The 20688-nt window shown below is 36.4% G+C and overlaps 1 protein-coding gene across 15 annotated transcripts in view; it reads left to right on the plus strand.

The window, feature by feature from the left end:
* CDC42BPA (CDC42 binding protein kinase alpha) overlaps nt 1–20688 on the plus strand; it is a 338602-nt gene that overhangs the window by 253961 nt on the left and 63953 nt on the right. For 10 of the 15 annotated variants that reach the window (XM_047703771.1, XM_047703775.1, XM_047703781.1 and 7 more), the window contains 5 exons: nt 5291–5415; nt 13133–13238; nt 13668–13816; nt 15368–15459; nt 17895–17971. In XM_047703771.1, the coding sequence (XP_047559727.1) occupies nt 5291–5415; nt 13133–13238; nt 13668–13816; nt 15368–15459; nt 17895–17971 (549 nt within the window). Of the gene's footprint in view, nt 1–5290; nt 5416–13132; nt 13239–13667; nt 13817–15367; nt 15460–17894; nt 17972–19054; nt 19103–20688 lie in introns of all 15 variants that reach the window. The other 5 variants (XM_047703785.1, XM_047703770.1, XM_047703777.1 and 2 more) reach the window with 1 other exon arrangement.

Below are 20688 nucleotides of genomic sequence, written 5' to 3' on the forward strand. Positions count from 1 at the left end.
TTGGGAATATAGAAGACCTATAATAGCCTTTTGCAACAAAAATTGGATTTACATGACAGTCTTTTGAAACTTACTGGTAGTTTTGGTATTATGGAACCATAGTGTAAAAATAAGCCCTCATATTTGTGGCCAATTGATTTTCAGCAAAAGTGCAAAGCAATTCATTGGGAGAAGGATAATCTTTTCAACAAATGGTGCTGGAACACTTGGATATCCATGTGAAAAAAAATTAAATTCTTATACCATATAAAAACATTAACTTAAAGTGGATCATAAACTGAAACATGAGAGATAATCGTAGAAGAAAATTTTCACGATTTAGTGTTAGTCAAAACATTAACTTAAAGTGGATCATAAACTGAAACATGAGAGATAATCGTAGAAGAAAATTTTCACGATTTAGTGTTAGTCAAAGATTTCATCTATATAAATCAAAAGTATAACCCATGAGAGAAAAATAATGATAAATTGTACTTCATTACAATTTAAATACAACATTAAGAAAAGTAAAGGACATACACAGATAAGGAGGATACATTTGCAAATCATTTACCTAGTAAGAAACATATTCAAAATATAGAAAGAACTTAAAACCCAATAATAAATAATGCAAACAACCCAGTGAAAAAATGGGGGGAAATTTTGAATGGACATTTCATGAAAGATCGATGAGTGACAAGCAAGTGAAAAGATGTTCAATATCATTAGGAAAATGTGAGCTAAAACCACAGATACATAGTGCTATACACCGTCAAGAATGAGTGGAATCAACAAGAGGGACCATACCAACTGTTGGCAAGGATGTGGAGGAGCTGGAACTCTACACTGCTTGTGGGAGCATCAGGTGGTTATATAGCCACTTTAGAAAATAGTTTAAGAAATTCTCAAAAGGTAAGCATACCCTTACCACATGACCCAGAAATTCCTGGAGATATTTAAGAAAACTGAAAACAGAGTCCTTCTAAGGATTTGTGTATGCATGTGCATAGCATCATTATTCACAATACCAAACAACTGGAAACAGTCCCAATGCTCATCAGCTAGTTAGTGAATGAGCAAATGAAGTTTACTATTACCCATATAATAGAATACTACTCAGCTGAAAAAAGGAGGGAATTTCTGATACACGCAATACTGTGGTTGAACCTCAATATTTTGGGGCGTGAAAGACAAAAAACCTACATGTTGTATGATTTCATTGGTATTAAATTTCTTGGAAAAGCAAAAGTATAGAAACAGAAAACAGATCACCAATGCCTGGAACTCAGTTTGGGAGCTAGGACTGACTACAAACCAGCAGTGGGGAAATTTCTCCTGTACCAAAATTGGATTGTGGTGATTGTTGCACAGCTGTGTAAGTTTATTAAAAATCCTTGAACCATTACACTTCTAATGGATAAATTTTATTGTATGTAAATTATGTCTGTAAAAAGAACTTTCTCAGAGGTTAAGTGGCACACCTTGAGGTACAGAACTGAAATCCCTTATTATCAATAGGCATATAAGGGTATGTATTGGCATCGATGGCTTCTCTGGACCCCATTGCCTTCTGAGAAGACAGTGAGGTTGGAGGTAGGATTAAGCAGGGAATTGCAGCTGTGCTCCTTTGGTAGAGGGGGAGAAATAAAACTGCACTGTGACTTGTGCCAAAAATTGTCTATGTCTCACATAAGTACAGGCCAAAAACTGAGAACAACCCTGGGTCATTAGGATTCCTGATCAATTTAGATGGGGGAATTGGCCCACTGTGACCTATGGTCAGATCCAGCTCTGAGACTGTTTCTTTATGACCCATAATTAAGAAGAATTTTTACATATCTTTTAAGTAAGTTTTTCTAAGAATAAGATGTGATGGAGCCCATGCCTGGCCCACAAAGCCAAAAATATATACTATCTAACTCACTGGAAAGTTTGCAGACCCTTGACTTAGAACATGTTTTAGCCTTATTAGTAACTGAGTTAAACATACACACACATACATATATATGTATGCAAATATGTATCTACACATATTCACAAACACATATATATGTGTAAAGGGATTTGCTCACCTGATTGTGGAGGCTGACAAGTCCGAGGATCTGTAGTTTGCAGTCTGGAGACCCAGGAAGAGCTGCTCTTTCAGTAAGAGTGCAAAAGCAGGAAAAACCAAACTCCTAGTTTGAAGGCATGTAGGCAGGAGAAATTCCCTCCTATTCATCTTACTCCCTAGGGTCAGCCTTTTTATTCTCCAGGACTTTGGCTGACTGGTTGGGCCTACTGTGTTAGGGAGGGCAGTCTGCTTTATTCAGTCTCTTGATTCAAATGTTCATCTCATCCAGAGACACCTTCACAGACACACACACAAACACACAGAGTAATGTCTGATCATGTGTGTTGCCACCCTACGGCCCAGTAGCTTAACACAGAAAATTAACCATCACCTGACCACTCATCCCCACAAACCTGTAAATAGCTTTTCTAGGAAAAACTCATCTTCTTCAGGTTGAGTAATCAAAAAGAAATGAACACAGGAACACAGTATTTCTAGAAACATACCAAAAAGCAAGAAAAGAATAGTAATAACTAATGCAGATTGAGCATTTATCAGAAAACTCTCACCATGAAATAAAAATTGAATGTAATTATTTTATCACAAATTTTTAAAAACTTATTAAAGCAGGAACTTGTGCTTCTGACTATGACATATTAGTTTATATCATACCCACCACCTCACCAAGAACTGGATTTTTTAAAAAAATGGTCCTAATATGGTAGGACTATTTCCTACAGTACTTATCTGTGGAAGGCATTGGGGAGGTAAGAAGGCAGCCGTCATTACTGACCAAGATCCTGCAGAGGAGTAATGCAGGGAGATGAGCCCAGCACTCAACGCCATTTTTCCCCTTGAGGCATTTGCTGATACAAAAGCAGTAGCTGAAGATCCAGGAAGCTGAGCACAGTATTCCACAGCCACACAAGTTTGAAGAGGTGAATACGAGCTTTCAGTTGGACTCGTTGAAAGGCTACATTTTAGGAATATGAGTGAACCAGAAAGAGATGAAACCTCTCACTGACTGAAACCTAGCCTCCAAGTAACTCAATACGTGACCTATCTTGAGTGTAAATGCCTGCCAGAAGTAAAGGTAAATACTCTGCAGGAAGATGCTATACAGAGTGTCAAATTACCCCTAAAATTTGTATACAAAATGTGTGGCATACATTAAAATAGTTACCATGCATCCCAGGAATAAAACTAAATCAGTGAAAACCAAGAGTAAATATACAATAGCAAAAACAAAATAAGGAAAGAAAAAATGAAAAAAATTAGTTTGTATAAGCAAGCCCACAGGGATTCCCATGAGAATTTTCATAAATGAGATTTTAAAATAACTGTATGATAGAAAATGGAAGACACAAAGAATTTTAGCAGGTAACTGGAATATGTACAAAAGAGTCAAATAGAACATCTAGAAGTGAAAACTAAAATAACCAAAATACCCAATAGAAGATTTTAACAGCAGACTGGAAAGAGCTGAAGAGAACAGTGAATAAGTAAAAAAATTTTGGACTAAAGTATGGGTAGAGATTAAAAAGGATGGACATACATAAAAGAGGATGAAGAAGAAGGGGACATGACGAAAGGATCTGATGTACAAATACTTTCCCAGATGGAGAGGATGGTCTGTGACATAACATAGTATTTGAGGAAGTAATGGCCCATAATTTTCCAAAACTTATGAGAAACATTTAGGTACAAATTGAAGGAATGCCACAAACCCTAAAGGTGGTAAATAGAAATCACGCTTAAAGACATCACGCTTAGAGACATCATAGAAAAACTGCTGAAAACCAGCAACCAAAGAAAGTCCTGAAAGCAGCCAGAGAAGAAAATCACATTATATTCAAATGAGTAAAAGTTAAACTGAAGCTTGACTTCCCAACAGAAAAAAATGAAATCCAAAAAGGGGTCAAAACAGGGAATAAAAAGGAATGACATTTTCAAAGTGCTGGAGGATAATTGCCAACCTAGAATGCCCTATACAGCAAAAAATGTTTTTCAAAAATGAAAGCAGAAATTAGGACTACAGAAAACTTTGCAGGACAACCTGTTTTCTTCAGCAAATAAATTACAAGAAAAATAAAAGTGCTGGAGGGGAACTGCTATGGACAGAATGTGTTCTTCCAAAATTTGCATGTTGAAACCTACCCCTCAGTGTGATTGTAGGAGGAGGTGTTGCCTTTGGGAGGTGGTTAGGTAGTGAGGTGGAGCGCTCATGGTGGGATTATCATCCTTATGAAAGCAACCCTGGACAGCCCCTCAAGCCTTCCACCCGCTGAGGACGCAGCCAAAGACCACCATCTGTGAACCAAGAGCAGACCTCACCAGACACTGAATCCGCTGGCACCTTGATCTTGGACTCTCTGGTCTCCAGACTGTGAGAAATAGATGTTTCATATTTAAACTATCCAATCTCTGGTATTCTAGTATAGGGGCCCGAATGGACCCCTACAGTCTATAAATAAAAGAGACTTACAAGATACAGGAACCATTAAGCTGTGGTTACTTGTTAGTATCATGATTCAGTATGACAAACTGTTAAGCTTTTTGATATTTCGAGATAACTAGAAATTTGAACAATTACTACCTATGTGATGATATAAGGAAACTCATTAAATTTTTAAAGTATGATTATATTGTTATCTTTTGAAAGAGAGAGCCTTATTTGCAAGAGATGTACACAGAAATATATATGGGTAAAATTATAGATGTCTGGTATTCACTTCAGAATAATTCAGGAGGAAGGGATAAGAAGACAGGATCAAATGAAATGACTGGCATTGAGGTGATAATTGTTGAAGTTGGCCATGGACTCATGTGAACTAACTTATACTGTCTTATAACTTATACATTTTTCTATATACTTGAAATTCTATATTAGATTTTATTTTAAGAAGAGGATGACATGGAGACATTTACAGACCAAGAAAAAAACAAACAAACAAACAAACAAAAGCAAGAGATGTTGTTACTGGTGGAACCTGGGGAGTTTTTAGGCAACTGGAGAAAGTTCACAAATGTAAGAATTCAGTATAGAGAGTAAGGGGAAAGCAAAGGCAGAGGGGAATTCAGAACATTTGATGTTTCCAAATTCAGTGACCAGAAGGGTATATGATAAGAAATAGGAAGACAAGCATTTTTTAGTGGAATATGGTAAGTAATCAGATTTAACAGGCGGCATCTGAGCACCTTGCATTCCTGTTCCTGAAAGTCACATGTATCTTCAACTGTCTTAAAACTGTCTTTCAGCTCACAACTTTGTATGAGAACTTAAGTATGCGCAACCAGCAGTTAGAAGAAGAGGTAAAAGACCTAGCAGACAAGAAAGAATCTGTTGCACATTGGGAAGCCCAAATCACAGAAATAATTCAGTGGTGAGTGCTCTTTTTAAATGTGTTTTTTGTGGGTGATTTGAACATATGGCCAAGTTTTCATGAATTCCAGTTGAACAATGTTTCCCTGAAGAACATAATTTTATTAATGGCCTGTTATTTATTACATTGATTTGCGTCCTTCTGTATTTTCTCTTATGTTCTTCTTTTCCCCAACTGCAGCAAGTATCCCATGTCAACTCTCCACAGCTTCATTGAAAGCTGTTATTTCTAAGAAAAGAAAATGTTATTTTGAGACGGTCGGTCCTTAAAGAACCGAGAAAATCATTCACTAGCTATAGGTTCCTTTCTAAGACCAAAATTGCTATATTTGTAATTATTTTAAGAAACAGCCTAGAGAAAAATTTTGAACCTGAAGATCTGCTGTCATCTTCTTTCATAATTACAAAAGGTTGATGCACATGTCATCATAAAAACTCACATGATTACAGTTTCATTTTATTAACTATTCTTCAAGTTCTTATGATTCAATGTAGAATGAATTACCTTAGTGACTTTCAACATTCATTATTTCATCAAATATTTCTGGTATTTATAAAAATGTGTATATTTTTATAAAACATGAAAGAAATTGAACACAACAGGGACTTTATTTCTAAGGAAAACATATTTTTTAGATTTTTATAGTTACTTTTCAACTTTCTTATTCTTTTTGGCACATGGATGTTTAATTTTATGAAAACTAGTTTCTTTATGGATATAGACCAATCATTTGGGAATTTTAGTTTCTTGTAATCTTATTTTGGTTCTTTAAGCATTTTTTCCATTTTCCTACTTATTGCAGACTAACACCCTCCATCTTAAATCACAAGTGGATAAACACTGTCTTTTTAAGTGATCTTACCCAAATAACTCAAGTATTTTGATATAGACTGAACTACAGAGCTCTTATGTTCACTCATCTGTGGCTTATGAATGTGACTCTACAGTGCATAGCTAAATGAAAATGCCCAAATTGAGGAAATTTGGTTGTGTCCCAAACAGGATAGTACCATTAATGGTTCATTAATGTTAAATTTATGTCCTTGTCATCAAGTCTACATTTCTGAAGCAAATTCATTCTAATCTTTAGCCAAGCTTATAATATCAAAAATTATGACTCTTTATTTATAACTCAATTATTATGTAATCAAATCTATAATTAAACTATTGCTGAAAAAGATGATCTAGCCAAAGCCCCAGTTCCTAGACTGCTGATCTTTTCCAGCAATAGGCATGATGGGTTCAGATGGAGTGGGAAGTGTTTCTACTAAAGTAAAGAAGCTTTATTTTTTTTTTAAGATTTTATTTATTTATTTGACAGAGAGACAGTGAGAGAGGGAACATAAGCAGGGGGAGTGGGAGAGGGAGAAACAGGCTCCCTGCTGATCCAGGACCCTGGGATCATGACCTGAGCCGAAGGCAGATGCTTAATGACTGAGACACCCGGGAATCCCAGTAAAGAAGCTTTAAATGTAGATTCTCTGGAAAGGGTTAGTAGGAAGTATTAAGGTGAAAGTTTTTACATGATACCATGAAACACTTATTTTAGGCTTTTCACATTCAAGTGAAATGTGCATAAGAAACCAGGAATGCAGGCAAATTAGTCTGGGCTTAATGTATTAGGGTGCTTGGGTGTCTCAGTCAGTTAAGTGTCCAACTCTTGGATTCAGCTCAGGTCATGATCTCAGGGTCGTGAGACTGAGCATGCTGTCAGACTCCACACACTCAGCACAGAGTCTGCTTGAGTTTCTCTCTCTCCCTTTGTCCTTCCTCCTGCTTGTACTCTAAATAAATAAATAAATAAAATCTTAAAAAAACAAAAATATGGGCTACTGTATTAGATAACTAATTATTAAAACATAATAAGGTAAAAGTAAAAGGTATACTCGCTGATCTCAGAGTTCTCACCTACTTGAATGTTTAATCTGAGACATTCTGTCCCTGCTTAACAAGGCAAGAGTCTCAGACTCTTTCGAGTTTTTCAGTCTTGCTATATTAAATAATGAAGGGATGCTGGAGACAGGAAGATGGTGGTGGAGTAGAAGGGCCCTAGGCTTACCTTGTCCCACAAATACAACTGGATAACTGTCGAATCATACTAAAACCCCCAGAAATTGGACAAAAGACTGACAAAACAAACTCCACATTTAAAGAGAGAGAAGAGACCACATTGAAGAAGGTAGGAAGTGTGGAGGCAGGGAAGAAAAAAATCCTGGCTGCTGCAGAAGAGAGGTACCCATAGTCACAGAGAAGGGCAAGAGGGAGGAACACACAGGGGAGTGCACAAGGAGAACACCTACCCATAGCCATTGTCTTGAAAATGAGAGGGGTTAAATTTCATGAGTTCTTGGAACCAGCAGGGATTGAAGACTAGAGTTTTAAAGGTCAGCAGGCTTGGCTGAAATAGAACCTGGAGAGTACTGCACTGCTCTTGGAAAGAAGGCAGGCAAACAACCTGGGGGCAGATGGCGTGGAAACAGCAATCTGAAGAGTGCCTGGGCACACAGCGGGGAGGTTATATTTGTTCTTCTTGGAGTGCAGCCCAGAGAGACAGCATTCATGGAGAGACCTCTCTGAGAACAAAAGGAGCTGGTGGCACCATTTCCTTCCGTGGCCCCTCAGCGTAAACACAGGGCCACCTGTGGGAAGATACTGGCTGCCTAACTTGGCTCTACCAAGTCCTACCCCAGGTGCTCTGGTGGAACTGCCCTTCTCAGTCACACTTACCTCAGCTGTAGTGTGGTGCCTCCTTCCCCCAAAGACTAGCACAAACCCTTGCCCATACTATGTCTCCTGACCAGGCAATCTTACAGGGCCTCCAGTCCAGTGGAGGTGGTGATAGGTCTCATTTCACAAGCAGACCAAAGCAAACATAGTGAAAACTTACTACATTCAGGCCAGGGATCAAACAATGCCCACAGCAGGCAAGGAGACCCTCTGTAGACGACTGGCTCAAAGGACAGAGCAACCAAAACACAATAACAGAGCACAGGGAGCACACACTTGAGACACTCCCTAATGTATCAGGCCCTGGGCATGACATGACCCCTTTTTCATAAGGCCATTACTCTCAGGAGCAGGACACATAACTGACTTTTCTAACATAGAGAAGAAGGCAGAGACTTAAAAAAAAAAGGAGAAGGCAGAAGAATTTATCCTAAGTGAAAGAACAAGATAAAGCCATGGCCAGAGATCTAAGCAAAATAGATATAAATAATATGTCTGATGGAAACTTTAAAGCAATGATCATAAAGATACTCAGTGGACTTCAGAAAACCATGGAGGACATCACTGAGATCCTTACCACAAAGATAAAAGTTTAAAAAAGAATTAGGAGGAGTGCAATAAACAAGATTAGAAACACACTTGATACAATGAACAGCGGGCCGGAAGAAGTAGAGGAATGAATTAATGACCCAGAAGTCAAGGTAATGCAAATCAGTGGAGCTGAACAAAAGAAAGAATTACACAAAATGAAAATAGACTTAAGGAACTCAGTAACTCCATCAAATGTAATAACATTTGTATTTTTGGAGTCCCAGAGGAAGAAGAGCAAGAAGGGGGGCAGAAAATTTATTTGAAGAAATAATAGCAATAAACTTCCCTAATCTCGGGAAGGAAACAAACATGCAGATCCAGGAAGCAGAGAGAACTCCCATCAAAATCAACAAAAGCAGGCCCACACCAAGACATATTGTGACTGAATTTGCAAAATAAACTGTTAAGGAAAAAATCTTAAAAGCAACAAGACAAAAAGAAGTTGGTAACATATAAAGGAAAACCCATAAGGCTTGCAGGAGATTTTTCAACAGAAACTTGGCAAGGCAGAAGGGAGTGATAATGATATATTCCAAGTGCTGAGTGGGAAAAATCTGCAACCAAGGATACTCTCTCCAGCAAGATTCTCATTCAGAATAGAAGGAGAGATAAAGAATTTCCCAGACAAACAACTAAAGAGTTCATGACCACTAAACCAATGCTGTAAGAAAGATAAAAGGAGACTTTCAGTGGAAAGGAGATACCAGAAGTGACAATATGAAGATAGGAAGCAGAAAAGCAGTAAAAAATGAGTAGTGTTGTAAAAAAACAGTCAAAAAACTTATAAAAGAGGATACGAAATATAATAGCATATACCAAAACAAGTGGAGAAGAGGAGAAAAGAATTGATTCAAACTTTTAAACAGCTGTCAACTTAATATAGACTGCTGTATGCAGAAGAGGTTATATAAAACCTCATGGTAACCATGTATCAAAACCCACTAATAAACATGCAAAAAATAGAGAAATAAATCCAAATTTATCACTAGAGAAAATGAGCAAACCATGAAAGAGAAAGACAATAAAGGATCAGAAAAAGTTTCAGAAACAACCACAAAACAAGTAACAAAATGGCAATAAATACATATCTGTCAATAACTACATTGGTTATAAATGGACTAAATGCTCCAATAAAAAGACATAGTGTGACAGAATGGATAAATAGACAAGGTCCATCTATATGCTGCCTGTACTTTAGACCTAAAGACACCTGCAGGGGATGGAGAAACATTTATCATGCAAATGGATGTTGAAAGAGGCCAGAGTAGCAATACTTCTGTTGGACGAAGTAGACTTTAAAACAAAGACTGTAACAGACAGATAAGGGTATTGTGTCATAATAAAAGGGTTAATCCAACAGGAACATGTAACTGTCATAAATATGCATCAGACATAGGAGTGCCCAAATACATAAAACAATAGGAAACATAAACTAATCAATAGTAATATAATAACAGTAAGGGACTTTAACACCCCACTTACATCAATGGACAGATGATCAAAACAGAACATCAACAAGCAAACAGTGTCTTTGTATGACACACTGGACCAGAGGTACATAACAGATATACTCAGAACCTTCCATCATAAAACAGCAGAATATACATTCTTTTCAAGTGCACATGGGACATTCTCTAGTATAGATCTCTGTGTGTTTACAGTAGTCAATGGAAATGAAGAAATTGAAAACATAAGCTGTTTTCAGAGAAGGTAATTATTTGTATATATGTGGGATGAGGAATACACTTACATGACTTGGCCAAAGAAAAGGTGAGGGACTTACTTGCCTCTACAATTTAAAAAAAAAAAAAAGTTAAAATGGGCACAAGTCAGCTTATCCAGATGGCCTAGAAGAAAGGGCAAGACAGTGCTGGGCTGTGGGAAGTGAGACTTTAAGGATTAAGGTTGGAAACAGACAAAAATAGCAGTGATTCCGAAAAGGAATTGTAGGAGACCGGGGCCCAGTCGAACTTAATTGGCAGGAGTTTGTAACTGACCTTTTTTTTTTTTTTTAACCCTTTCCTTCATTTATTTTCTGTAGCCAAGAAAATAGATACAGCTTTAATAAAAACTTGAGACTTAGTGGGGAGACCACATGGGTTAGGGAATGTGAAGGTATTCAGCATGCAAATAAAAACAAAATTACAAGAGATTGGTTTGAAACATTAAACAGCGTGACAGGCATGTACAAGAGTTACCGCTTTCCGCTTTCCGGAGTTAAGGAAGCCTGCGGGAAGATGCATAAGCCAACATGGCCGTGGTGGGGCGCTAAAGTGATGCTGGTTGGGCTGATTAGCCTGGCCCTTTCAATGACACTACGGTTTTCCTAAGTGTCTTTCTCGGTACTCTAAAAAAGGTAATCTTCCTTCATCTCCACTTACTCTTTTTTTTTTTTTTTTAATATTTATTTATTTGACAGACAAGAGATCACAAGTAGGCAGAAAGGCAGGCAGAGAGAGAGGGGGAAGCAGGCTCCAGGGGGAAGCAGGCTCCTTGCGGAGCAGAGAGCCCAATATGGGGCTTGATCCCAGGACCCTGGGATCGAGCCTGATGCAGGGCTTGATCCCGGGACCCTGGGAATCATGACCTGAGCTGAAGGCAGAGGCTTTAACCCACTGAGCCACCCAGGTGCCCCTCCACTTACTCTTTATACTGTAGATCAGATGATTAAATCAAAAGGTCGTGGTCATTTGTGATATCCAAAGTTAAGGAATTTTAAAGGAAACTGCCTCCCACTACACAAACAATATTTTCTCAAATCATTTTCCTTTAAAAGGCCATGAAAATATATACATGTATATAGAGCCTAAAGATATGTAACGAACTAGGCTGGGCAGCTTTTTACAATGATTGTATTGCTTTTATTGTTAGATTGTTTTGCTTGTCCTCCAGTACACCTTCCCATCTAAGAGAAAAGAGAACCAAATCCCTTTTAAAGGGCCTCTTTAAGATATGTGAATAGAGATATATGAATTTGACTCCTCAGGAGTTGAAATTCTAAAAGATGTTAAAGCCAAGATCAGGATTTCAGTTTGTCTGCTGTATGCATCAGATACTCATGGATAAACCTGAAATATACTTTCCTCATTGTATTCATGAGAACAGCCGGCCTTCCCAAAGGCCAATAGTGTTCCCCAGAGTGTATTAGAATACTCTTCTAAGCACTGCAGACTTCAACTCCTCTTTTTTTCTTTGTGCCAATTACAGCTTTCTTTATACTAATTGTTTTCCTTCTTCTTTAGGTTAGGACCTTCTTTTATAGATTTTCATATGCTGGCAGTCCTTATCCTTGTCTTGTCCTTGTTTTGAAGGAGATGTAATAAAATACAACCTTCTCTTGATAAATTCTGAAATGTAGAAAGAATGTCATTGAATATAAATTGGAAATATTTCTATCTAGGATCATAATAGTTGCATCAGCAAGATAGTCTTAAGACAGTTACGAGTTTCAGTAAGCTTTAATCTTTTCCTTTTGGTTGGTATTTTATTGACCATTTTAGAAAACAGAGGAGCTTTATTGCAGTACAACCCTGATTTTTGCAGAATATTTTACTTTAAACTTTCTGAATATAGGGTACTTTAGTTTTTAGAATAATGAGTTTTGTTTTCATAAGATAAAATGGCAGGACCCAATTACTGAGAAATCTTAATATTCTTTAGAAATCATGTATATATGTGTGTTTTTAATATTAAATTAAAAGAGTATTCTTTGGTTCAAGGGCGAAATTTCACTAATTTATCAGGTGTAAGTAATTTGAACTTTCCTAAACGTGGCCAGCTTTAATTCTTAGACAACTGAAATAGTTTAGTAAACTTCTGCCCCTTGTTGTCAGGTAGTAGTGCTGTGGCAGACCTTTTGAAAGAAGACATTTCAGTTATTTCTTTTTTTTTTTCTTTTTTTAAAATTTTATTTATTTATTTGACAGACAGAGACCACAAGTAGGCAGAGAGGCAGGCAGAGAGAGAGGAAGGGAAGCAGCCTCCTGGCCAAGCAGAGAGCCCGATGCGGGGCTTGATCCCAGGACCCTGGGATCATGACCTGAGCCAAAGGCAGAGGCTTTAACCCACTGAGCCACCCAGGCGCCCTCTTTTTTTTTTTTTTAAGATTTTTTTTTTTATTTATTCATTTGACAGACAGAGATCACAAGTAGGTAGAGAGACAGGCAGAGAGAGAGGAGGAAGCAGGCTCCCTGCTGAGCAGAGAGCCCGACGCGGGGCTCGATCCCAGGACCCCGGGACCACGACCTGAGCCGAAGGCAGAGGCTTTAACCCACTGAGCCACCCAGGCGCCCCACATTTCAGTTATTTCTTGTATGAGGCTTTAAAAACACTGTATTTCTCCCTGAGGTTTTTCTGTTTTGTTACTTTTGTCCTTTATCTATATGTGTATGTATTCCAGGGTCAGTGATGAAAAGGATGCACGAGGGTATCTCCAGGCTTTAGCTTCTAAAATGACTGAAGAGTTGGAAGCTTTGAGAAATTCCAGCTTAGGTGCTCGAGCAACAGTAAGTTCTGCCATTTTGCCTGGAGAATTACCATAAGGGATGGGTAGGGAGGCTCAACACACTCTAATAAATCGGAACACTTTTATCAGTTTGTCTAGGGTTTAGTTCCCTGGAAGGTTTTTCATGAGAATTCACTTAGTCCAAGTCTTTGCCAGTTTAGGAAGTCATAACACATCACTGCTTAACTGTAACTTGTATAGTAGCCGTTATTGATAATAATTATGAAAAAATAAACTCCTTTATGTGTGGGTCTACAATAATTTCTCAATTTAGAGAAAAATAATATATTTTCACAAACAGTGTTTCAGTTCTGTTCTGTGATCAGAGAAAGTAGTGCTTTTAAGTAGTTTCTAAATTTACTTGCATTAGTGAATTTAAACATTAAGAAAAAAATAGGATGGTGCTAACAACAGTAATATTATTTGATAGGATATGCCCTGGAAAATGCGTCGTTTTGCAAAATTGGATATGTCAGCTAGACTGGAGTTGCAGTCAGCTCTGGATGCAGAAATAAGAGCTAAACAGGCCATCCAAGAAGAGCTGAATAAAGTTAAAGCAGCTAACATCATCACAGAATGGTAAGGTTGAATGATAGAGTCTACTAGAATAATTTCTAAGGTGGTCAAAAAGTATTTGGGGAGAAGTTACTTATTTATTTCATACATATCACTTTTTTCTTTAAAGTAATATCCAGAAAAATTTATGAACATTTGAAAATGAATAGATGTTTTCAAACCTTATTTGCAGATACGGGATTTTAATATAATCTTGTTTTCCTCTGACTTGTCCATAAAGTGGAATTAATAGTGCTAATTAATATTTTATTATTTATTTTTCCCCTTATTGGTAAAATTTAGTTGACTCTCAAATTCTCTTCCATTAAATTCAAAATTCTCTCCTTTACAAGAGTATCATATTTGTATAAAAAAGCAACATATATTCAGGGCAAAATACAGTCATCTGGGGATTCTGGCCTCTACCGTAGATCTTTTACAAAGGAGGTTTTCTTGATAATAAATTTCAGAATAGTATAACAAATTCTAATTATTTCTTCCTATTCATTTATGCTTTAAGAAAAAGTATATTCCTCCACAGTCTGAGATAATCCTGGATAACGCCATTCCTTCAAGCCTCATTACAACAGTAGAGCAACTTATACTTTGAATAAATAAATGATAAAATAAAAATCTTAATTGGATTGGAGATACCCATGGTTCAAGAATAAGTCCGTATTGGTGATATGGAGAAACAGTAGAAAGTTTGTATTACAAATCAATATATAAATAGAAAAATCCATTTGGTGCTGGAATAGCAGAGTTTCAGAGGCATTCATCGTGAAAAGAAATATAATCCCATAAATTCCGTTTGTAATGGTATGAAGTCTTAGTCCTTAAAATGTAATCATGAATGTTTTGAATCCAATTAAGGGTCAGCTGTCTTGGCACCTCACTGAATTATAAACTCTTGTTACAAATAATCCAGACATAAATTAAGTATGTTTTGCTTAAATGTGCTAGGATGACATTGAAAATGCAAGAGAACGTTTCTGGAGAATGTGAGTTGATCCTAGCACAAAGAGCTGCTAAGTGTCATTCTGTGTTGCAGTTAGAACAAGTGTGAGCTGCCTTCCCGTGCCTGGGACACAGGCGTTTGCACATTCTCTCGTAAACCAGACTGTGAATAAAACTGGAAACTACAGATGTACTCATAAAAATGGTCCACTTTCATGGTTCTCTGTGGAAGAGTCTAACAAAATCCTTAATTTAACCTCTGATTTTATGACATTTTAAGATCAAATCATTTAGCTCCGAGTCAGCATCTTTTTCTGTAAAAGGCCAGATACTAAATATTTTCATCTTTGCGGACCATATTGTCTCTGCCCACTCAACTGCGCTGTTGTGCAAAAGCAGCCAGAGACGGTCTGTGAGTGAATGAGTCTGGCTTGTTGTGGTAGAAGTTGGTTTGTGCAGCAGTAGGTGATCAGCGGGACTTGCCTTTCCTGTGGTGGCTTGACTTCCCTGACTTGATGGGACTGACTAAACCAGGAAGCTCTGACTACGTACTGTAGGATGGCTCACTAACCAGCAGTAAGAATAATGACAGTTTTTCCTTTTTTTCCCTTACTGAAGTAAACTAAAAGATTCAGAGAAGAAGAACTTGGAGCTACTCTCAGAAATCGAACAACTGATAAAGGACACTGAAGAGCTTAGATCTGAAAAGGGTATGAGAATGTGTTTTGCATCAATCAGGGCTTTTTCTGTTGTGAATGTATTTTATTACCCGAGCATCTGCGTACGTGGAGGTCGGAGAATTGTTCACACTAACCACGCTGGTACTCACTGATGGATATGTGTCTGCGTATGTGACACTCACTCTCGCTAGACTGGTCTCAGAGTCCTTCTGTTGTACTTAATATACCTGGCTTAAAGATTTGATAGTAACAGAAAAACTTACTTTGCCATAAATTGGACTGGTTTTTTTTTTTCCCAGTGCCATGGATAATTTCACAAATAAGATTTTTGTGATTGGAAAAAAAACTATTTTTTTATACTTTATACTCTTTTTCAAATGGTGTAGGATTCACTTCCAGGGTAGTTGAGAAAACAATGTATGAAGTAACTAAAGATTAATCTAATCCTGTGTTAGAAGGCAATTCGGTGACGGACTGTTTTGGCACTTCATTGTTTTCTTCCACGTTTGATTCTTAAACCGCCTGCCTTGCGGGATTTCTCAGGATTTATTCCCATTTTCTTGAAAGCATTACCTGAGCATGTTTCCATCAATGTGAAAAGTAACTCAAAGTGCGTGGCGGCTGTTACAGGAACTTCTTAAACTTCCTTTCCATAACGTGGGCATTAAGAACATGAAGATTTAATAAAAAGAAATTCAGAATGTTGTTTTCTCAATGAAGGGATCTCTCATATGCAGTTATTAGAAATTCATAGTCCTGGGTTGCCTGGGTGGCTCAGTCTGTTGAGCATCTTACTCTTGATCTCAGGTCGTGAGTTCAAGCCCTGCATTGGGCTCCATGCTGGTCATGGAACCTACTTTAAAAAAAAAAAAAAAAAGAAAGAAAGAAATTCATTGTCCTGACAAAGTCAGTATTCCTGACTGAATAGTGAACTAATTAATGGCTTTACGTTATGCATACATTATGTGATGCTCCCCTATTTCTCAGTCCTGTGACACAGTGATGTCTAGCTTGTTGGGTCTCTGCATCTGCTTTTAAAAATTGTGGAGAAAAAATAAAATTGTGGGGGAAAGAGAGGGTATCACATAAACCAGTTGACATGAAAAACCCTTAAAAGTAGTAGATGTTCAAAAAATTTTTGTCTGTTGAATTTTCTAGTGAACAGGAAAGGAAGGAACCTAGCAGAAGTGAATTAGGAGCTCACACTGAGCACAAGGCTTCACATTAAATTGAGAATCAAGCAGAGTATTCAAACATGAAGAGTGGAAGGGAGCTGCATTATTTAATGTGTAGAGGAAAAAGAATATGTAAGACCTGGAGGACCTGTAGCCCTAAAGGCAGTTTATACAGAAGAGAGATCAGTGCAGAGTGTGACTAACACGCCTCATGTTACTGACTGCATCATTTTTAGAACAGATCTAAACTTGCAGAAGAAATAACTTAAGTTTATCATATTGCTTTATGAAAGCATGTTAACCTATAACTTTTATTTGGATTTAGAACATTGTAGAATAATAAAGTTTTACTTTATGTTGTAACATAATGTACTATACTATTTAAATATAATATCATATTTATATAATGAAGGCAAGGATATTTTTTTCTGCTGTGTTTACTAATATATCCTGGTATCTAGACAAGGTTTTGGCACATAATAGGCTCTCAGTAAATATTTATTGACTGGATGAATTTCTGAACATAGTGCCTCATCTGGCATCTGTGATGTTTGTTAATAGAGAGTAGTATGAAAGCCACACAAATTAGCTGATGTCACTTCCTGAGGATATGGAATCAAAAATGGGTGCTTGGTTGTTTCTGCTTTTTCCTCGTTAGTATTTATCATTGTATACATATTTTAAGAATTATTTTGGAAATTATGCATTTGAAGTTAATACCATAACCAGCAAATAGGCATCAACTTTTAGAACTTTATCTGAGAAAAACTAGGGTATGAGTGATTTATTCTATCAATAAAACAATACCTGAAATCAAACTGAGGCCTTGACAAATGTTTTTTCATAACTAAATACATTTGTTTTATCACTACATTATTACAAGAGATTATTTATATTAGTACATACTATATGTTTGCTAAGAGTTTTTCAAAACAGAAACCTTGTTTGGTGATAAATTAGCTGAGAAAAATCAGACATAACCGTGTTTTTAAAATTCTCCCAAGTCTACCAGGATTTACTATGTTTCTTATGATGTGCTATATGGGAAAAGAAAGAAATTCAAGACCTCAAGTCAGGAAACAAGTATGTCCTGGAGACTGATATAACTGTTAAGTGCTATTCCAAAAAACAGTAATACAGTTTATTAAACATGTAGAGTTAATAGCATTGATCAACTTTAAAATATGGTAGCTTGTGAACAGCTCTTAATAGACTCAGACAGGAAAGGTTATCCATTAGAATTAGTTTAAATTGTTCTAGTTTTAAAAAAAAGTTGCTGCTGTCTTCTAGGTATAGAGCACCAAGACTCACAGCATTCTTTCTTGGCATTTTTGAATACGCCTACCGATGCTCTGGATCAATTTGAAGTAAGTATTAAGCTTTTCAGGTATTCCCTGCAGTCCATTTAAAATTCACTTTGTGATTTGAAATTCATTCGCAATGAAACTGTTTTATTGCCTCCCACATAAAAGGACCTAGAATCTTATATAAACAAAAACGTGTTAGGAAAAGAGTATGTTCTGCATTCTTATAGAAACTATAATCACATCTGTATTTAAGAAAAATTTAAGAAAGATCTAAATATGAGAGTTGTAACATTTAAAAGAAATTTCATCTCTTCCCCTGAGTGTTTGCAGAACAAATCCGAACACTTGAAATAATTTTGACACTTTTCTTTTTTGTCCCAAGCATAGAGCCGCAATTTAAAAAAAAAAAAAGTGAAAAAGGTCAAATCTCACAATAGGGCAATGTTGGGTCTAGCTCCAAATCAGTTCAATTATTTTAGAAGTTTACAATAGAAATACTTTTTGTTAAAAGTATTACATAGAGTGTATTAGGCAGTATATTCCATAATAATCGAAATAGTGACTCTATGACTGTCCTTCTTTGGGGCTTAAATGCTTTAAGGGGAAAAAAACCAATTTTCTGATATAGTATATTTTTGTCTCAGAAAATTCAAGTTAGTGATTATATCTTTGTTAAACAAATAATCACAAGTCTCTATGCAGAGCACTGGTCTAGGTGCTGGATGGAGATAGAGTAGTGACCAAATTCACCAAGTCCTGTTCTCAGTGAGGTTACGTGCCAGTGGGAACAGCTAGAGGCCAAGAGATTCTGCTACTCACTTGTAATTATTACCCTTCTAAAGTGCTTCGTTTATTTGAGTATTAATGATTTGCCATGTGCTTCATCTTACTGTATTTTGGGCACAATGTATACATTATATTTCATTCCTTTGGGAAAGGGAAAAAGAACCACGCTTTTAAAAGTAATTAATGGATTTCTAAGTTTCTTGACAAACGATGCCAATGACTGCTTTTCTCATTTATTTATTTGAATTAATGTCATTTGCCTTTCAATTGTTTTACAAAATTTTTGATTTATTATTTGTTCTTATTAAATTGCTTCATCCATATTTTCTATTTTTTATTGCTGTATTCGTTAAATAGGATTCCTTTTCTTCTTCCTCATCTTCACTGATTGATTTTTTGGATGACGTAAGTCTTTGATTTTCAAACCAATGCATCCTTCAGTAAAAGACATCAGTGAATTGAATTGAAGAATTTTGCCTAGTAATGCAGTCAGTTTTAGAAATATCATACCTGGTAATTTATTTGTGAGACAAAATTTGCTTCTTTCTTATCTGAAATATAATGAAGAGTTTATTAAACATCAGAAAGTGAAAATGTACTTTGAAAAATGCTTTGGCCATCAGAGAATCTTTATTTCCTTTCTTTGCAACAATTCTGAAGACTGGAAGGCTTATTTGATTATTATAACTATACACATATGTTTATAAAAATGCTCATTTTTATATTTTATGGTGATTTCTATTTCACATTCCCCTTTTTGGCACTTTGCCATTTTTCTCTGTTTGAAGTAAACTTCCGGTGGTAAAATCAAATCATAATATCTGAGTAAAAATCAGTTTTTAATGCTGACAGGATTTCACTTACAATGTGGAAATGATTTCGTTAACATATGTGCTACATGCACTATAAATTGACTGCACTACCATTTTCTCTCCTAAATTAATACTATCCATTTGATAACTTAGAAGTCCCTAATGTATATTATTCATTCTGTTTACTGAAATACCAAATGTACACATTCTCTCTATTCCACATTAAATGCCACATTAAAAATCCTTGTCATGTCGAACATATAACCTTTCTAGAAACTGGAAAATAAAATGGGTTCAAATGCAAATGTTCTACATAGCACCAGTTTTTCAACCAGGGAAATTTTTGTGTGTCTGATTTTTTGTGTTTTGCTAAACATAATTCTTATATTCAGAAAAGTATTTCGTATAATTGTCCACTTAAGAAAACTCTTGGTCTAGATTTTTTAAAAATTTTTAAGTGATTTTTTTTTCTCTTTGAAATATTATACCGAAGTGTACTCCTTTCCATTCTGAATGGAAGCTATTTCATTATTCTTGAGACAGTTCTAGTTAATTCTATAGTGCAATAAAAAGGACTGTCTTAACGTATAATTGTATTTCATGTTATAATCTACTGTATGTCTCACTGTACTAAAATATTCAATATAGTATGTTCATAGAAACATCTTTCACTTGAGAGAGAATGGGAAGGAAGTTCAAATAAATTATTTTAACTTCCTTCCACTAGATAGAAAACATTCCATTTTTTTTCTAACAAACTCTTCTCTGCATTCCCTTTTCTCCCACAAAAACAATGAATGTAGAACCTAGAAGTTGTATGTATTTTGACAGATAGTTTCGTTCTGCTCAACCCAAGGGCTGTAGGAATGTGCGCTGTCCGCCGCCCGCCTTGTCTCTGCTCTCTTGGCCGCTGCCTCTAGTGAAGAAGCCTCCTGCCTTCAGTTTCCTCCGGGAGAAAGCTTTCTTGTCCTTCACCCGCTAGCACTCAGCCTAAGTGCAGTTCACATGTAACACTGGGTTTCAAACCAGCACAAAGGAACTCCTATCATAAAGGGAAAAGGAGTTGAGTTGACACATGCTGAATTTTTATGAATCAGGCTTTAGCTTTTAAAAAGCCTGGTTTTTCCTTCATTTGCTTCCTGAGTTCTCTTCTTCCAGTTTATTGGTTAAGTGCGTAAG

The sequence above is a fragment of the Lutra lutra genome, chromosome 15, assembly GCF_902655055.1.
Source record: "Lutra lutra chromosome 15, mLutLut1.2, whole genome shotgun sequence".
In the NCBI taxonomy this organism is placed as follows: Eukaryota; Metazoa; Chordata; class Mammalia; order Carnivora; family Mustelidae; genus Lutra; species Lutra lutra.